Genomic DNA, 19391 nt, shown 5'->3' with positions numbered 1-19391 from the left:
TGATTACTGCGGCCTCCGGCGTTTGTTCCAGGGGAATTCCGTGACGTCATGTCCGCACTGAATGCTCACTGCTCGTGGCTTCGTTTCACAATACGAGGTCAGGCACCTCAGTTCCGCCCTCGACCAAACAAAGCCCACGGGGTCGGGACTCGGGAGTCGGGACGAGCCCGCGACTCCAGCCGGGCCGGACTCGGTTTTCTGACGGGGACTATCTCCGGTCCCATCAGTCCCGCACTGAACCACTCGGCAGGTCCGCCGACCACCTGACGGCGCAGGTGAGCCCAGCAGCTCGCTGTGACGTCATCAGTGACGTCACAGCTCGGCGGCGGAGTCTGGACGACCGGGTTTTCCGGCGGCAGGGGAGAGCGAGGTCGCCGGGCGAGCGGTGACGTCGAGCGGGTGAGGGAGGAGGGCTGCCGGCCGGCCGGCTGGTCAGACCAGTCGAGCTCGGCGTGCGGGCAGGAGACGCTCCCAGAGACGGTGGCAGGAGACGCTGCCGGAGACGGAGACAGAGACGGGACCTGACCAGGTGAGACGGTCGACCGGCCGCCGACCGACTGCGGATACCCGCGCAGATGTAGTGATTATTGTTGTCTGCTCGTTCTGAGAAAATGTGATATTTCGCTAGGATAAATCTTTAATAAGTCGCTAAAGTTCAAACTAATCAATAGATGTAAATATTAGTGCCTTCATTAGCCTTTTATCTAATACGATAGCATAAATGAGTTGTTTACACATGTCTGGTTAGATCAGAGTAGCTTAGCTAGTTATCATGCTGTCAGAGAAGCCATTGCCTGGCAACAACGTTATTCACATTCAGTCGAGCTTAGAGACGTGACGGTGTCACCTTTTTACCTGAATTGCATGGTTGAAATGACAATTTACTTTATAAACTCAACACAATGTAATTTCTCTCAATGTCCACTTTGAATACGGGTCTCTCTCTCTCTCTCCTCTCTCTCTCTCTCTCTCTCTCTCTCTCTCTCTCTCTCTCTCTCTCTCTCTCTCTCTCTCTCTCTCTCTCTCTCTCTCTCTCTCTCTCTCTCTCTCTCTCTCTCTCTCTCTCTCTCTCTCTCTCTCTCTCTCTCTCTCTCTCTCTCTCTCTCTCTCTCTCTCTCTCTCTCTCTCTCTCTCTCTCTCTCTCTCTCTCTCTCTCTCTCTCTCTCTCTCTCTCTCTCTCTCTCTCTCTCTCTCTCTCTCTCTCTCTCTCTCTCTCTCTCTCTCTGCCTCCGTTTCTTTGTCTCTCGACTATCATCCTTGTTGCTTATTATGCCTGCCTCTATCTGTTCTTTTCCTTCTCTTTCCCTTCCCAAGCAACAGATGCAGTGCGCCGAATCACGGTTGTCAATGCAACTGCATGGTGATTGGAGACACCTTGACCTGTCTTGTACCAATGAGCAGGTGCACCATAGTTGTCTAACTACCTGTAGTTGATTATTTATGAAAAACAGGCGCCTTGGCTGAAGAGGATATTGCATATCATTTGTGTATGTGTGCATATGCAAATGAGGATAATTTGAATCGAAACCAGTTCTATCGTTTGTGGGAATACGTCAAGGGCTTCGAGGCTGGAATGCAGTCCTGGGGCCTACAATGAGAAGATTCTTTTGTTTGACGGTTGAAAGCAATTGCGTTTTGTAGACTTTGGCCGTGATGACTCACTGAAATCGTTGACTTGTGCATTAGTGTTTTTTGTTTTACTCACAACATGCGTGACTTTGCCGTTTATAGGCTAGTGGATAGATTTAAATGTCTGTACATACAACGCAGTTCAGTCGGGTTGCTCAATGGTATTTTCGCGACAATTGGACCATAACGAGTGGCAGATACCTTCAAGTTATAAACAGTGTGACACCATCGGAACGGGTTGATGGGCCTTGCAGACATCACCAGAACTTAATCCTGCAGAGGTGGTGGCTTGTCTGTTCAATGTCAAATGTCTGCCGGCCGTGCCGCGACCGCTGGCTGTTTTACCGGATGTTCTATGCAAGCGAGGAGATTTTCACATCATTCATACGCAGTGAATACCTACCTGACTGGGCAATGGAGACAGATATAAACACTGTTTCGTTTTTGCGTCTCATTCCAAGAACTTGCCATGCGCGATTATCATTCAAGCCTTGAGATAGTCGACCCAAGAACACGAGAAAGGTTTTAAAAGCGCTGCGCATCTCAAACTCTGGACCTGCATTGGTCCCACAACATACTTATAGAACCGCTGTGACTTATATTTGTGAGGTGCCGCAATGTCTTCGGATGTGACGTTAAAATGTTTCTTTACAATTTGCAACAACAACAAAAAAAAACACCCAGTACCTTTATCAGTAGTTTTGCCTTTATCTGCACAAGAAAAAACTCCCTGTCCTTAATCTCATAGCAGCGCAGACAGTGCAAAACATGTCTCGCCAAGCGAAATTACTCAACCTTTGCGTTTATTTTGTCATGTGCAGATGACAAGGTGGATTAACTAACTAGTTAAGCTGTTCTTGATGGACTTGGCGCATTTCCCTGGAACATGACGTCATAATGCGGACGCTTTTCTTTGTTGTCTGGATAAGTCACAATGCAAACTGAAAGTGCTACTGACGCGAGAAGCAGTTAGCACTGCTGCGCAGTGAATGCTGCTGGAATAACCAACTCGTACCCTCTGTTTATATAGCTTATCGAAGCCGTAATATCTATTAGTTTCTCTGATGTAGCGCTGACCTTCATAAGTAAATGAATGTAGTTATTGCCATGTACACTGCAGATAAGCCTCGTAATGCAAGGTGTTCTCGCCATTATCCTAGTCATTGCTGCGAGGAAAATGCACCTGTTTCGCATTGTCTTACCGCAGCTGGTCGTACGGGGCTCGGTCTGGCGGTGATCCACCACCCTCCCTGAGTCCCCGGAGCCTCCTGTCCGGCCGCACATGACCAGTCATTTGCAAACACAAACACAGCCGCCGCGGGCGGGCCGGGCTGCCGGTGCAGGGCTGGACCGACGGGGATGGATCCGGCGCGCTGATTGGTTAGAGTCGGCTGACGCGAGCGGTATCAGCGTCTCGAGAACAGCCTGCTGTCGGGCGATGTGCACAGAGCAAACTGCTGCTAACGGAACGGCGACCCAGCCGGCTAAAAGTATTTATTTATTTATTTATTGAACATAATTGGCACTCGTCCACATACATGTGGCTATTATGAGCCCTCGTCATACAATCGTTAGACAGGAATATACGCATATAGGTACATTACGTGGGCAGTAGGCATTGCACATACCTACTCATCTCTTAATCTTAAGTAGTGTAATTTAGAGGTATAAGCTGACCTCGGGCTGACATCAACGGAATTTAATCTCTTGTATTGAACAAATCTGAAATCTCCTTTGAACAAATGCCATATGAACTTCATTGGTAGGCAAACATGCTCAATGCGAAGGAAAAAAAAAACTAGAAATAAACATTTGTGTCGCTTGCTACAGTACGCTCATACATATCGTGGGTCAATGGCGTAACCCGAAACATTCCTGTGATTTTGTAGATAGCAGACACCTTTATGCAATACGCATGGGAACTGATTAACCTAGGGGAGAACGGGGTCAATCGTAACATTTTTTGCATTTTATCATCTGGTGCAAACACGTTTGCAGTTATAAAGCTCTTTCTTTTATTTTCAGAAACTATGATGTTTTGTCTTTAAAATGCAGTTAAAACATTTCCGAAATAACTTCCTTTTCGGGTCAAAATTGTTGTTCGAAAAAGTCAATTCAGCTGTTACAATTCACCCCAGATACGGGGTCAAAAGTAACACCACCCGGGGACAATTGTAACATGTTAATTTACAGGCTACAGCAACACAATTTTTTCCAAAGCTTTGATTTAACAAAAGTATTGAACACTTGTTCATCTTCCCAGACTTGATAAGGACGGTTCTTCTCAGGAAAAAAGGCCTAAAACCTCGCACTTATACAGGGGTTGGATGGACCTCCTCTCCCTTGGTTTTTCGCAAATAAATCGCGTAAAAAGCTGCCGATTGCGACAAAACTTACAGTTCTCTTAATTCTAGCAATGTTTCATCTCCCTTGAAAATTTGACGACTTTGACATAATGGCCACTGACCTATAACCTGTTACATTTGACCCCAGCAAAAATGTTACAATTGTCCCCGTCGCGTCTTGACATATTTTAGACGAAACTGGCGCAAAAAGATGTTGCATGTACAACATTTAATGCTTTCAATTTATCGACAACAAGCCTGCCAACGCATACACAAAGTCTAAAGTCGATATCTTTTCAATGGCGGGAATGAGCTAATCAAATATAACGGAATAAAAATTTACAAAATGCTCTCAAAAACACATTACTGTGCACAGCCATCGACATACCCGGCACTTTCGCTTCAAACTCCGTTGGGAAAGGCAGTATAGAATAACGCATTTTCAGTCTGAACATCAGCTCATTCTATTGGTAAGCTTATGAATTATTAGCACTGTTACAATTGCCCCGTGTTACATTTGACCCCGCTCTCCCCTATACTGAGAACCTGATGTTTCATATAAAAATTAGAAATGTTCCTGCAGCGTGGGACTTTTGCGCAGTTCGGCAGAGCCAGGAATACGATTCGTAGCTCTTAAAGCAACCCCGACGTATACGGTGTCAGTATAACCGCTGCATGACAACATTGCCAAATGCCGCAGCTAAAGCCCGCTCGCAGCTTTCATGATTATAGGTTCATTATTTTACATCTGATACGCATATGTCGTAGATTAATTATTTAACCACGCACTGAACTTCTGGGATCTCTAGAGCTCTGATGAACGAGACACCATGAATAAGAGAAAACTAACCGGTTCACTCAGAAGGATATTGGTTTAACGAAGTGATGTTAAGCTGTAGGCATCTGATTCCGCATCCGTGATGTTTATTTTTTTATCGGTCAGACAAGGTCAACTGGGTATTACCCTAAAGCCGTAGACCTTCACCTACCCCTAACTACTCAGTATCCACTCAGTCCCCGGTAGATGATGAGCCCTTATATTGCTGTGTCAATGTCAATGTGATAATCTCAGCAAAGTCAGGGTCCTAGCTTTCCTATAATCAGATAGTTTTGGTGGATTAAAACGACAAAGCCTGATTTATGTCAACCGTCGTCAAACCAAAACGTAACGAGCAATTCAATCGTAGAAAGTTTGCTAAGTTAGGTGCTAACGAATGATCAGATGACATTTCCAGGACCAGTAGTGCCAAAAATAGTCACTGCTGGTCGCCGCTCCGTCTGCGTCGCTCCTTCGTGCTTTAGCAACAACTAAATCTCTGGCGAACGGACAAAATTGCTAGAAGAGACATTGACGTTTGGCCATGACGTCTTCTCTCTATAGCTATCCTTGTGTCGTGCTCGTTTGTCTTTGCCGTGACATTTGAAAGCTCGACTTATCTCGCGACTAATAGAGTGACGTCGTTAACACGAGCGCTTTTTCGCCTGCAGTTTGCGATGGAGAAGTGCGCAGCAATGTGTTGAATTCGCCGTCATTTTTTTATCGTATCGAATTTGATGCCGAAAACATTACAAACCATTTTTTACAAATGCCTAGATCACTTCACGAGAACGTTTCGGTTGATGCTTGTGCTATACTTCCAATGATATAAGCGTTCTTCCTCTCGAAGAACTCTTCATTCCGACTCGTTTTGCTAGTGACTCTGCAGGTAGATTGACCGCGATCGGTCGGGCCGCGGCAGTCGGCTTGGCTCAAGGACATGCCATCATAAGCTGGCGGATATGTCCAGTCAGCCGTGCTGGGGGAGGGGAGATTAGGGTTCACTGGACGGAAGATCGGACCCACTGGATTTGGGGAGGGGAGGGGGACTGGGGAGGGATGTCCACCGGAACATCCCTGATTGACCGTGACGGACTGAGTCACGGATGGACTGTAATGATCACGGCCAGACCGTGACGTAACAACGAGCTGCGTCACGGATAGACTGCGTGATTATCGCAGGCAGACTGCGTTTTTAAGAGACTAGAATTACTCCCCAGAAATATTCCCAGCCATTTCTACACTTTAGACGCAGACTGCATGTTCAAATACATGCATATTGCACATTTAGGCATATGTCGTTCACAGACGACTTTACCTACCCTACGCGGTCAGATTGCTGAGGCATGTCGGCCTGCAGCAGTAGCTTGAATCGACTGCAGTAATGCCATTTATCGACCGCGAACACAGAGTCGGTAGCTTGCAGGCAAAACCATGCACTGGCCTTGGTACATACCCGCATTCAAATTAAAACCAGGAACAATATGCCATGACTTATCTGCCAAGGTGAGCAGCTTCTTAGGTGAATTCAGCATTAGGAAGCAATGACATCCTTGGCAGTATTTTTAGAGCCATTCTCTTTGGTAGCTGCAGCTCAATCCAGCTTATCAAAGCCATCAAAATGAAGATAGCTGAGACGGAATAGAAACATTTAAGTGTCGGATTAGCCTAATGAAGGTTGCGTTTGTGCTCTGTGCAGTTGACATTTGCATACAAGGTCTTTAAAAGGGAGAATGAGAGGATACTTCTTAAAAAGCTGAAACTCTGCTTGAGGCTCATGATGAATAATAATAATATAAGAATAACCAGTAACCTCATAATATAAATCAGAAATAGGAGCCAAAAAGTTATATTTAAAGGTATCGAATATTTCGCTCCTGGAGCTTCGTCAGCGATAATTACAGAAAAACTATAATCAGCGAAAATTCGTCAGCGAAAATTACAGATAATTTTCTGTAATTATCGCTGACGAAGCTCCAGGAGCGAAATATTCGATACCTTTAAATATAACTTTTTGGCTCCTACTTCTGATTTATATTATGAGGTTACTGGAGAATGAGAGGTTTTGATTGGTTAATACCTACAATAAGTGAATAGAAGCTCGTGTAAATGAAATACCGGTAAACGTGAACATTTTATCAGGCATTTCCGGGAATGCTTGAATAGCGTAGGTACTGAACCATTGTAATGGAACACATTACACATCCGGGCATTGTGTGACGTGATGTGACGAAAAAAACAGATCAACATAGATCTTGAAAAACTGTAGCGCTTTCTTCAGTCACTTAGGTAAGCTTTCTCGCAAGACGTTACATTAGATTCACCACTCTTGACAAAATAATCAGATTGAAACTTAGTTCTTGTGCCTGATGCACTTACATTTCAATTTATTGAAATAAAACACTCAAATTTACCCTTGAAAATTGTTGACATTTAAATGATATTAACATCAAGATTTTGATGATCAGCAAACAAGCTATTCAAATCACACCCGTATGATAACTTTGGCAATGTTGATAACTCTTGCTGTCTTATTGAAAAGCAAATCTTCAATTTGTTCATATCCAAATCCAATGCCAAGCACTGAAATCTTGTTGCAATGCCCTAAAAACAACAGACAAAAACAAAGCAGACAAGGCCCAGAACAAGGCCCGTCTTGTGGAAATCGCCAGTGCGGTGCGGCGGCCTTGGCGAAATTTCCCAAGGCTGCTCTTTGTTTACGTTTTAGCGATGGGCCAACTTGGCCGCCCAAGTACTTGTTTTGCGTGAGTAAGTACAATTTTGTCAATTTTGAAACGGCTATATCTCGGAAATTTTGGAACCGATTTACATTTTATGCATATCGTTAGAATCGGCAGAGTCTGGGGAGTTCATTGATTGGAGATTTATGCCGATTCCTTTCAATTTTTAAACCCTGATAATCCCTTTAATATACCCCTACAGCTTATGCATGAATCATTTGTCACATGTTGTTTTGTTGTTGTATGTAGTTGCATGTTGTATCCGTCGCATATTACGTAATAATTATATTTATGGGCAGTCTCTTCCACCCTTTTGTCCGTCCCATAGCTCAATTGGAAGTGCGTTGGACCTCCGCCGGGTTACCGTGAGAGCCCGGGTTCGAATCGCTGCGGCGCTCAGCATACAAGTATTTACCTATGTCCCCTGAGGGGTCGGTCTGCGATGGGTGAGAGCAGCTGCACACAGTTTATCACTTGAATGGGATCCATTATTTCCGGCTTCAATGAGTACGCTTGATATTGGCATATCAATTCCCCCAAAACCCCATTGCCCAATTGGACGGTTGGGGTCGGGGCCTGCTCAACAAGCTCTGCTTAGCGTGGGCTCCAAATTCTGTAAAAAATGTTCATTCAAACATGCAAGCTTATCTAAAAGGCATTGATATTGCCATCAAGATTGTACAATGCTTGAAATAGAAGATACACCACCGAATATACGACAAATGCTGAACTACTAAAGTAGGTATTGTAGGTTATGTACATACCTACATATGTACCATTAGTTTCATCAGTTATTTCTCTGTGACAATCGCGGAAGTTCCGAAACGATGGTAGTTATTACCGACGTCAAAACTTTATTTTGAACATTATACGACTCGCATGTTGCAAAATCGTGTTAAAGCTGTGCACAATTGTGGCACAACTATGGGCACATGCTTTTGAAAAAATACACCTATCACAGGCGACGAGTCGTGTTGGATTTGCGAAGTGTTTGCGACGGTCAGGTGCTACATTGTTGTGCCTAGCTGCAGTCTCCATGTCCCGGATAATTATGTTCAGTCGTACACAAGAAAATTAGTATAACATGCTGGCCACAGTCCCGAACCCACTTCTTGTGATTCGTGCTGTTTCCTTTCTAATGCTGCTTTCTTGTGCCCGTGTTGCAGTCTTTCAATGCCGGTCTTCTTTGTCACGCGTTTCTAGGGATAGTGTCTTGTGCTTTTGTTGCAGTTTCCATGTGTTGGTGTATGCCGGTGCAGTTTCTGTTCGCGTGACTGCTGTACGTTTACTGTACTTCTGTAGACCTCTTCACTTGTCAGTTTTCACCGGTCAGATGATACATTGCTGTGTCTCGCTGCAGTCTCCAAGTTTCGGAGGTCCTCGTCCCAAAGTCCTCCCTGAATTATTTATATAATGACGCCAGGTTCAGATCTCCTGCTGTTCGGTTCACTCATCCCCCAAATGAAATACATTTCACTGCGCTAATATTTGCTGTTATCACTGTTGTCTCTATCACTGACGATCTTCTTCATTTCTGTTGCCAGCTGGGACCGGAGCGATCAACGTTTGTACATCGTGAGCCGACGGCTGGGAGCGGCTCAGTATGCAGATGGCTACAGCGGCCTTGTTGCTGGCGGGCGTGGCGCTTGTCAACGGGCAGGGTGCGTATATGCGAACAGCAGCAATAGCTGTTCTCTGACTTCATCTATGCATGGTTATACGACCTTACACACCATGAATACGACCCTAAAAAGAGCGCATCACTCGTTTGACTGCCTTGCATTGTTATAGTATACCTACATTGGATTATCCCTGTTCACGTTCAGATGGTTTGGTTCTAACGATAACAGCGAAGTTACATGACGTTTCTTCATTCATATACCGGATTGCTGCATTTCCAATTTGCATGTGAGGTATTTTATTCAGCTTTAATAGTTTTCTTCGGTATTGCCTGCCATTTATACACTTGTAAATACTGGAGAAACGTTTTTAGCGTTGATTATCACGTTCTTATAGTAAAAGGTAGTAACGCATGGCTGTTTTTCTCCTTCGCCAGCGATCACATTCGGCGGTGAGTCGAGCGGACCGGCGTCCTGCCGCGACTACCTCGGCCGGCAGGGGCTGTGTGACGATGTGTTCCAGTGCCCGGCCTTCCTGGAGATCCTCCGGAGCCGGCCGACGTCGGCCGAGCTGAACCCGATCCGCCGGAGTGTCTGCGGCCAGCGCGGCAGGGTGGGTTGTTGGATACTGACCGATTAGAATGGACCACAAAGGCACATCAATTGTCGGCAGCACATAGGCATTGACATCAGAATAGCCAATAGCAGGGATGCGGAGCCGTGGAAATTTCAGACGGCTCCGGCTCCGGAGAAAAAAATCGGCTCCGGCTCCGGCTCCGGCTCCGGGTGAAATGTCATGGCGGCTCCGGCTCCGGCTCCGGCTCCGAGTAAAATGATCCGGCTCCGGCGGCTCCGGCTCCGGCTTCTACTCAGTACATCCCCTATGCGATCAATTAAATACGGGTGGAAGAAAAAAGACGATGGGATTGGTACACGTTGCTTCTGTATTTGTATAACAAGGCTATTTTGAATACCACATTGTTTTACGCCTTGTACTGTCAAACCGAACTAGGTAAATAATTGTTTCCTTTCAAGAAAAGGAGCCGGAGTCGCCCCCTTTCTTGACGGCTCCGGCTCCGGCTCCGGCTCCGGGCTATATTGTTTCACGGCTCCGGCTCCGGCTCCGGCTCCGGGCAAAATATGCCGGCTCCGGCGGCTCCGGCTCCGGCTCCGGCTCCGCATCCCTGGCCAATAGCCATTGTGACTTTAGGATAAGGAATATGTTTTCATTTTCCTGCATATTTTATGCGTATGCATATTGCATTATGCATAACTGATCACATGTCCAATGTATCATGTATGTTCATCATTAGTTATCCGAAGTTCGCTAGAGAGAAATGACTGCCAATTGTCATGTTGGCTGCATCTCACATATGTAAAAACCAAGTCCATCGACATAGGTACGGATTTAGCCTCCGAAGTCCGAATCGTATTAGACAACGAGTCCCAGCCACCAACCGCCTGACCAGCACTCCGCCCGTCCCGGCAGCAACCCCTGGTTTGCTGCGCCAAGGACACGCATACACCTCCGACCCGTCCGACGCGACCGCCTACAAGCGGCCCGTTCACCGGCGACCCGGAGCGCCACCCGAACCGGGGTCTGCTGCCCGACCCGAGTCGCCTGGAGTGCGGCACCTCCGACTTCACCATCAAGATCGTGGGCGGCGTGGTGGCCGACCTGGGCGAGTTCCCCTGGGTGGCCATGCTCGGATATGAGAGTGAGTGGTGGCAGTGAGTGCCTGATGTGGGGAGGGTGGGACGGTGACACGGCCACCCGCCTGACGTGGCGTTCCCGGTAGGGCAGCGGGCTGTTATTGCCGCTTAGTAACGATCAAGGGAAGTACGGTCGAAAGTGGTCAATGGCAGGCGGCAACACAAAGGGTAGTTGGTGATGTCATTAGGCGTCAGCAGAATTTGGAGTAATTGTTTTTGAACTACAAAGCATATTGTTTTGTGTTGTGTTGTTTTGTCCTTATAACCTGTGCAAAACGTCTTAACTTCTCATCCAAACTGTTGGAATCTGTAAAGAGCGTCTGAGTGCAAACGATGCCATCCAAAGACACGGTGTATGTACCAGTATGTGCCCACCACTTGAACAGCCCAGCGTTAACCACAATCGAATCGTACGTATCAGACCCCAATATCACCCGTCTCGGCGTTTCCCCGCAGGGTCCGGAGCGGCTGAGGTGGACTTCAACTGCGGTGGCGCGCTCATCAACGAGCGCTACGTGCTGACGGCGGCCCACTGCGTCACCGGCCTCCCCACAGAGTTCCGACTGGCCAAACTGCGGCTCGGAGAGCACGACCTCACCACCGACCAGGACTGCGTGAGTGCAGCGGGTGTGGGTTGTGAGGGGAGGGGAGTGAGGTAGATTGGTGAGTTTGGGGGATGCGAGTTAAAGGGGGCGCGAGTGAAGGGGCGCGAGTTCAGAGTGCGGGGGTTTTGTGGGCCTTGGCTCAGGGAATGCGAGCAGGCACGATAACCTCGCACAAATGAAGCGGAAGTGTAGTGCTATGTAGATTGTAGGTGCTGCCGTATCGGGCGCTTTAGATTGATTTTCAGGGCCGGTGTTTGAGCGCTGGCTGTAACAAAAATGCTAGCTTACGGTCTTGAAATAAAATACAGCAAACGACTGATGTCATTCAAAGCAGCCACTCAACATCCACCCGCGTCCCTCGGCAGATCAACGGCGAGTGCACGGGCCCGGTGCAGGACTTTACACCGGAGGAGGTGATCTCCCACAAGGACTACAACAGCCCCGAGAGGTTCTGGAACGACATCGCGCTTATCCGGCTCGACAGGCCCTACGACCAGGCGCTCGGCTGTGAGTGGTATAATGAATAACAGGGTAGTGACGATGAGCATTGTAGAAAGGTTGTAGATGCTATGCTTAGATGTAATGTAATCGAAAACAGGTCGGAAAATTACCAGACTATAACAAATATGACCATGACAAATGTTTTCATTAGTCTGCTTTAGTTTTAGCCGAAAGACTGTGTAGGAGGGTATTTCATGCGCACATCCCTAAATAAGATGAGATTCAACCATGGGCAAATAATTTGCAAGCTCACCATAAAACCTACAAGCTCGGTCATGCCTTACGACGCTAACATGTTTTATCGTCGGGGGCCCGGGAACGATTTTCGAGTTGGGGGGCGAGCCTAAAATACCTGACATGATGCCTATGAAGCAGTGGCGTAGTTAGGGGTCTAAGGGGACACGTACCCCCCCCCCCTCCCCACCCCCCACCCATCGGGTTCAAAGGGACCCTCGGGTCCGAGAGGCCCTGCGGCGCCATTTGACCGCGCGCTGAGGGTTAACAACGATGGCCATATTTCGACTAAGAAGGGCCCCATAGGTCTCGTTACAGCACCTCATTGGCCCTAAATAACCACACTAAGATCTCCACAAGGGCCCCACGCCGGCTTCTGAGGGAATCTTGCAGATTTTAAGGGCCCCTCGGTGGTCTCCAAAGGCCCGTTACTGGGCTCTGAGAGTTCTTACCGGACTATGAGGGGCCAGTTCTAGGGGCATTCCCCGCCTGTGATGGTCACACACTTATTTTTCCGAGGGTCCCATAACGGCAACTAAGGGGGCCCTCATCGGCGACTATGAGGGCCCACACCAGTGTCTCTGAGCGTTTCACACCCCCAACTCTGAGTGCCTATTAAAGCCCTATATCGGCGGCTCTGACTTCTGAGGACCCAACTGTCAACACCTGCGCATCTAAAGCCCACCCACTGGAAACTTTTGAGGGCCCACACCGGTGACTCTGAGCCCTGAGGGCCCCACCGGCGTCTGACAGTAGCCGGTCTCTAAGGACCCCACAAGACTTCTTCTGCCGGCCTAAGGGCCCCGTGCCGGTCACTGAGAACCCCCTGTTGGCTTGTAGAGGGTTCGCGTCAGCAGCTCTAAAGACCCCACACCCGTCTGTAACGGCTCCACACCAGCGTCTATATGAGGGCCCAGAGCAACGCCTGTAAGGACCCTCACCGGCGCCTCTGAGAGAATCACACTAGCACCTCTGAGCGCCCGAACCGGCATCTGCATGGCGGCCCTATACCAGGGCCTCTAAAGGCCCCTTACCGGCGGCTATGAGGGCCCTATACGCCGGTGATTCTGAGGGTGCTACCGATAACCGAAGGCATCACACAAGCCCTTAGTGTCGCTTAGCTTTAATCCCATAGGTACCGGCCTTCCGAGGGCTCCACGTCAGTGCACTCATTGCTCCACACCCCTCCCTCACACCCGGAGCGGGTAAACTGTGTTATACCTGTATTATAGCAACGATTTTACCACCGTTGTACGCTATGTATTTCTCGAAGTTGAATCAGCATGGTCTAGTATAAAATCTGGCCTGCCAAACTCATGGCCAAGGCCAGGCCCAAACCAAACCAATAGCAGATGTTGTGAAATCGATACTGTACCAGTAAAACGCCTTTTGGGCGACCAACGGAGCGAGCGAGAGGATGGGCCTTGCACGTGCGAAATTGCGAGGGGGTACCTCCAACTAACTTGTGCACTGCACCCTACTAACCGGTCTTTAGCGATGTGCCAAATTTCAGCGCAATCGGCCTAGCCGTTCTCGAGATCTGGAAGCGGCACACTGCACGTGCGCACGTGCAAGCGGGGTCCAAACTGACTTTTGCACGGCACCCTACTAACTGGTCCCCAACCGTCTACCAAATTTGAGCGCAATCGGCCCAGCCGTTCTCGAGATCTGGGAGCGCCCCCTGCACGTGCGCACGTGCTGTAGCACCCCAACCTTAACACATGCAGATGAACTATCTGATGGAGACCTAACTGTGTACCGAGTTTCAATTCAATCGGCCCAACCGTTGTGCCGTTATTGAGGTTGCAATTTTGGGGGTTCTTAAAAAATGTCCAACTTTACCACGCGCCACGTGCGGTGGTTGGGAAGAACGCATGGTGGCCATCACACCACAGAACTTTTACGTCCAAGTGACATTCAGTAAAGAAGACCGCTTGTCAATCGGATGTCCCGTTCCTAAGATATTAGCTTTTGAAGAGCGTCCCCACGGCCGGCCGGCCGGCCGGCCGCTCATACTCAGGATTTTCCCTTAATTCAGTATGAGACTCCGCTCGCTTCGCTCGCTCCGTAATCAGCAGAAACCATTCAGATGGCTAGGAAAATGCCGTGTGATGATGCTTAGATGTATAAAGAAAATAAGAAGGAAAGAAGTCCGGAAAAGGGAGGAAAGATCCTTTCACGCTGCCTCAATGTTGAGAGGGCGCCGCCCCCTCGGCTCTCAAGTTGGGGGGGGGGGGGCAAGCGCCCCCGCTGCCCCCCTGTTCCCGGGTCTATGTTTATCGTGGTCATTCGTGATACAACTTTCCTCGCAATCATGCCTCGCTCGTGCCGTCACTGTTTGCTGACAAAGCGTGTCTCCGTTTTCAGCGGCCATCCGCCCCATCTGCCTGCCGTTCGGAAGCTTCGGAAAGGACCCACTCGATGACAAAAAGTTCGTGGTGGCTGGATTCGGACTGACGGAAGCATGTAAGTTGATGGTACTCGAGCCATTGAAACTTATTACACATCTTGGAATACGTTTTGAGGTAGATGTCATAATACGAAGCGGAATAAAGCACAACTGATCGGCGAATGCTAGGTACAAATAACCTCAGCTGTAGGTACTTGCTTTCTTTTCTGCTAAGGCCTAACAAACAACTAGCTCAATGAGGAGAAAATGTCGCAATCCCTCGACAACTGATGCTGATGTCAACCTGAGCCGCCGACATCTGACCGCCCCCCCCCCTCCCCCCCTCAGTCGGCGACTCCAGTAACGTCATGATGAAGGTCAACGTGCCTCTGTTCGACGCCAACAACTGCTCGCAAGTGTTCCGCCGCAACCAGGCCAAGATCGGGCCGACTCAGCTGTGCGCCGGCGGGGCGCGCGGCCAGGACTCGTGCTCGGGAGACTCTGGCGGCCCCCTGATGGCCACCACCCGATTCGGACCGCCCTACCACGCTGTCGGAGTCGTCTCGTTCGGTGTGACCCGCTGCGGCACGGCCAATGTGCCCGGCGTGTACACGCGTGTCTCAGAGTACCTCAACTGGATCATGGATAACATGCGGCCCTAGAAGGGCGTAAAAAGGGTAGAGAGAGGAGGGAGGAAAGAGGATGGAGGGAGAGCGGGTAGAGAGGAGAAGAGGGAGAGGGATGTAGGGGATGTCAAGTGGTATGATTGTAGCGGAGAGACATATTGGGAGGGTAAGACACGGTAATGTCAGGACAAAATGAAAAGGGAAGTTGGAGAGGTAACGAGAGCGTGTGTGTCAACGATATGTGTGCGAGCGAGAGAGAGAAAAGGAAAAGAATGGAACGAAGGCAGAATACCTGCACTAGGCACATAACAGCGAAGGGAGGCATCCTCCGTTCTGTGAGAAAAGAGATAAAGATAGAGGAGTAAAATAGAGACAAAGCTCCCATACTGTGACGCTGTCACCCTGTCCTGTGCGACCTCTGCGTTATCAGATAACTGTGTGCCTGTGCTGCCCGGGGAAGATACGACGACGCGCGCTGAACGAGGTATCGTGCTGTGTAAATATCTGAGGAGAATCGATCTGAGTCTACGTCTTATGGATTGCGATATTGTTCGGCGATATAACCATCGATGGAACCCACATATAGAGTGAGTTGAGTTTGCACTCTTCGAGCGTGAAGCTAGCAGGAGTACTCAATAACGACCTCGATATTCAAGCGAGCCGGTTTCATAGCTGATTTTTTTTTTTTTTTTTTTACTATCACGCATGCCGATTTTTTATTGGAGGTTGCTATGCAACACAGGTTAGGTCCGCGTTCACACAGCAGCATTGCCTAGAGCACTGCGCAGTGCTTCAGTCATTGTGTGCAAACGCGCACTTCTCTGCTGGTGCAGGTCTGTGGGCTGCTTCGGCTTGGTTCTACGAGTGCGTGCGTTCATAGCAAACACATCATAATACATCTCTTAGATCCTACTGCTTTTGTTGATGTGAGGATGTCTTGCTGGGACTCTCGGCCGCTGGGAAGTGGAGCGGGAAGGATGGGATATCACACTCGGTAGTCTCATGACTTGGTGGCCGTGAGCTCAAGACGGGTGCGTACAGTGTGCACCCCGTGCAGGAGTGAGACAAGTCAGCTGGCGTCCGGACATTCAATATGTCTGAATTATGCATGAACCTATCGAGAAGTCTGCAGATCGAACGAAGCATATTGTCGCAAGGGGCTATGTCTGAGCGTAACCTGAACAATGCCATTTTCTTACCCACTTTCACCGAACTTGCAAATCGATAAAATAAATCATCCCGCCAGTAAGATAAATTAAATTATAATTTTATGAAGGTTTACCGGTAAGAAAATAGGATATTTGTTTTACGGCAATTACGTGGGCCGGCTATGAGTTACCTAAGAGAGAAACCACAATATTTTTTGTGACAAGTACATCTTCCCTCTTCAATCACCGTCTTTAGTGAAGTTATTTTGCGCTGTTCGTCCCAACTCCCGCTGCCCCACAGTCGACAGCATCCGTTATAGCGGTTATATTTGTAAACCAGACAGTATAGTTCCGTAAAGCCTCGCCTCAACAAACCTCGGCCGCGGCCAGCGGACCGAGGGGACCCCCCCCCCCCCAAGAGGAATGCCACCTATCTCACCAGCGGGTTATGTACACTTTATACAGAGACGCCGTATAGACATGTGCAAACACTACTCTACAGCCTGCCAATCGAGCGCGCCGCAATAAATAGCTCATTAAAAACGCCTACCAGCTATACGGAAACAACGAAACTGCCCGCTGGCGGGCCTGGTCTTTTGTTCGTCCCGCTAGAAGGCAACAAAGTCCGCCAGCCAACACTCTGATTATCACTTGAATACATCAAAATAGGTAACCAAACGGGACCCGGCCGGCAACCGGTGCGGCCGCCCGAACCAAACGGTGCCACCGGGCCGGCGGAAACCGCCCGTCCCGAGCGGCAGCCCCGCCCGACCCGCGGACGGGGCGGGCGAGACCGGGAAAGCGCCATCTCTATTGCGTGTCGACCCATCACAGATTCTGACCAACGCTGAACGGCGGAACGTTTCAGTGTATGAGTGGAAGTGTGTGTGTGTGTGTGCTACCAACTATGGTGTCATCTACCTAACGCTTACAAACGGGCTCAAAGCGCCCCAACGCGGCACCACAACACGAATGACGCGACAACACGCGATGCAGAAGCAACAAGTCACGCCGACTCGCGACGAATTCGCCTACAGTTTGTAACAAACAAGTCGTTATCTGCGATTTTGATGACCGTTTCTTCACCGCCGCCGCCATCTCGCGCCCCGGCTCTCGAGCTCGGGGTCCTGACAGCGCGCGCGGGCCCCCGGCGGCTGCGGATTTCGATGTGCGATCCTGTTGATGACGGCGGTGGTGCTGGTCCACAGAAGAGACTGAGAGCGGCAGAGGCAGCCGTGCAGGACAGGGGAAGGATGCAGTCACTTGCTGAAGCGGAACAGAGGAGAGCGCCAGTCTGCAGTCAGGCTATATAGAGGGCAGGACCAGTGCACAGCGACGGCAAGCGGTGGCGACAGGATATTGAGACTGCCAGACCGAATCTATCGGCACTGCATTCTGCCAGGCCGGGGAGGACTGAGACCGGGATACGGCACGGACAGAGGACAGACACAGGGAGCGGACAGCGGACACCGAGCAGCGCCGACCGCCCGGCCGCCGGGAGGGACAGAGCGGGGAGAGCGCGGACAGAGAGCACGGGAGGAGCCGCCTTACGCGTTCTTCAGCAGACTGTTGGCCCGGTCGTTGGCCAGCTTCAGACGGGCCTCGTTCGACTGGCTCTGTAACAGCGGCGGGGCGCGGGTCAGAGGCCGAGACACGGCGCGGGTGGTGACGGACGGCGGCAGACGCGACACTCGCAGCAGTGTGAGCAGAGTACACAACACGGACAGATCTCCGAAAAACAACAGCTGGCTCACGGGCAGCCCAGTGACAATATGAAACAGACTGAACATTGCTCGCCTTCAGAGACTGAACAGTTGCATTAGGTCTGCTACAATATACCAGTAATTACAATCATTTGAGAACAGATAATGAACAAACAATCCACAGTCAACAGCTAGTCTGTCGGCGTAGGTCAGCGACTATGCTAAACGGGTTCAGGAACGGCAGGGCTCTCTGAAGCATGTGCAGCACGACGAACATACCAGCACGTGGACGGATACACTGATACACACATGCACTGAGGACCAGACGATAACGCGATAAGCGAAGCGCTAGGGAAGCACATGCAGCGAAAGCGCAGGCAACTGACGTCACACGTAACGGGTTAGAAAGGGGAGACAACTACGGGCACAAGAAGCCACAGAGGACGAGAGGCAGCGGGGGCAGCGACACGCTACGCTGAGGTCTAGTAAGGGGTGGAATTGAGTGGGCCAGAAATACCGCCAGTTGTGAGATGAAGGCTGTCTAGTGCTGGGCAGTGGGCACGGACAGGGACCTTGTACGGCACGGGGGATTCGACATCATTGACTAGCCACAGTACGGGCCGTTCGGGGGATCGGACAGGTTGGCGTGGCGCACTGTCTTAAAGAAGACCTAATGACCTGGTTTCAATCTACCGTGATAACCTCATGCAGACGCGGGATGGCCGTCCAATCGTTTTTATGTATTATGCAGAAGTTTTGGAACTGTTGTCCGTTTTTATCATCAGATAAATTTCAAGCAACGTCAATTAACTATTGGCTATTGTGACAGCATCTAGCAAGTAATGAAAGTGATGAACATTTATGTGATACTGAACAATCAACGCTATTTTACCCTCAGCTTTAGTACGGACTCTAAATGAGATCATAAAGAAACAAAATAAATCGAGATATGGTTGGATGAGGATTAAAAGCTCACTGGAAGAGCTGAAACATAACAAGCTAATTCTTCAGAACATATTCAATGGGATTGATAGAAAACTTTTCAACAGCATCAGTTGCTTTCAGCTTGAAAAGCAAACAGTAAAGAAGCGAGACGAAACCAAAATGAACGCAATAAATGATCGGTAGATAATTTCTGACGTGTTAAAGAAAAAGATAAGCCTAAAATGAACTAAAACATATAACACGAGTCTGAAATAAACCAAAACATATAACACTTATAGGTGCCTATCTATTTCGTGGCTACAACAATACACCTAACTCAACACACAACTACTAAACTCTGATGAGCCAAACATAGCGGCGGGCAGGCTTACAATCC

General features: G+C 49.2%; 2 protein-coding genes across 6 annotated transcripts in view; one reads left to right on the top strand and one right to left on the bottom strand.

The window, feature by feature from the left end:
- Positions 1 to 331: 331 nt before the first annotated feature.
- LOC122382354 (phenoloxidase-activating factor 3-like) lies at positions 332 to 16131 on the top strand. The gene is made up of 8 exons (XM_043367576.1): positions 332 to 529; positions 9077 to 9193; positions 9589 to 9764; positions 10641 to 10869; positions 11321 to 11478; positions 11835 to 11976; positions 14572 to 14670; positions 14942 to 16131. Exons 2-8 carry the CDS (start codon positions 9136 to 9138, stop codon positions 15253 to 15255), a joined length of 1176 nt encoding a protein of 391 aa, XP_043223511.1. The 5' UTR covers positions 332 to 529; positions 9077 to 9135; the 3' UTR covers positions 15256 to 16131.
- Positions 16132 to 16676: 545 nt separating this feature from the next.
- LOC122382347 (synaptosomal-associated protein 25-like) overlaps positions 16677 to 19391 on the bottom strand; it is a 35973-nt gene continuing 33258 nt past the window's right edge. For 2 of the 5 annotated variants that reach the window (XM_043367557.1, XM_043367558.1), the window contains exons 8-9: positions 17919 to 17983; positions 16677 to 17633 (exon numbers count right to left, since the gene is read on the bottom strand). In XM_043367557.1, the coding sequence (XP_043223492.1) occupies positions 17627 to 17633; positions 17919 to 17983 (72 nt within the window). In that variant the 3' untranslated portion in view covers positions 16677 to 17626. Of the gene's footprint in view, positions 17984 to 19391 lie in introns of all 5 variants that reach the window. The other 3 variants (XM_043367559.1, XM_043367561.1, XM_043367562.1) reach the window with 2 other exon arrangements.

The sequence above is a fragment of the Amphibalanus amphitrite genome, unplaced genomic scaffold (assembly GCF_019059575.1).
Source record: "Amphibalanus amphitrite isolate SeventyFive unplaced genomic scaffold, NRLGWU_Aamphi_draft 000138F_arrow, whole genome shotgun sequence".
Taxonomy (NCBI): Eukaryota; Metazoa; Arthropoda; class Thecostraca; order Balanomorpha; family Balanidae; genus Amphibalanus; species Amphibalanus amphitrite.
This window is presented reverse-complemented; position numbering and strand designations above follow the sequence as displayed.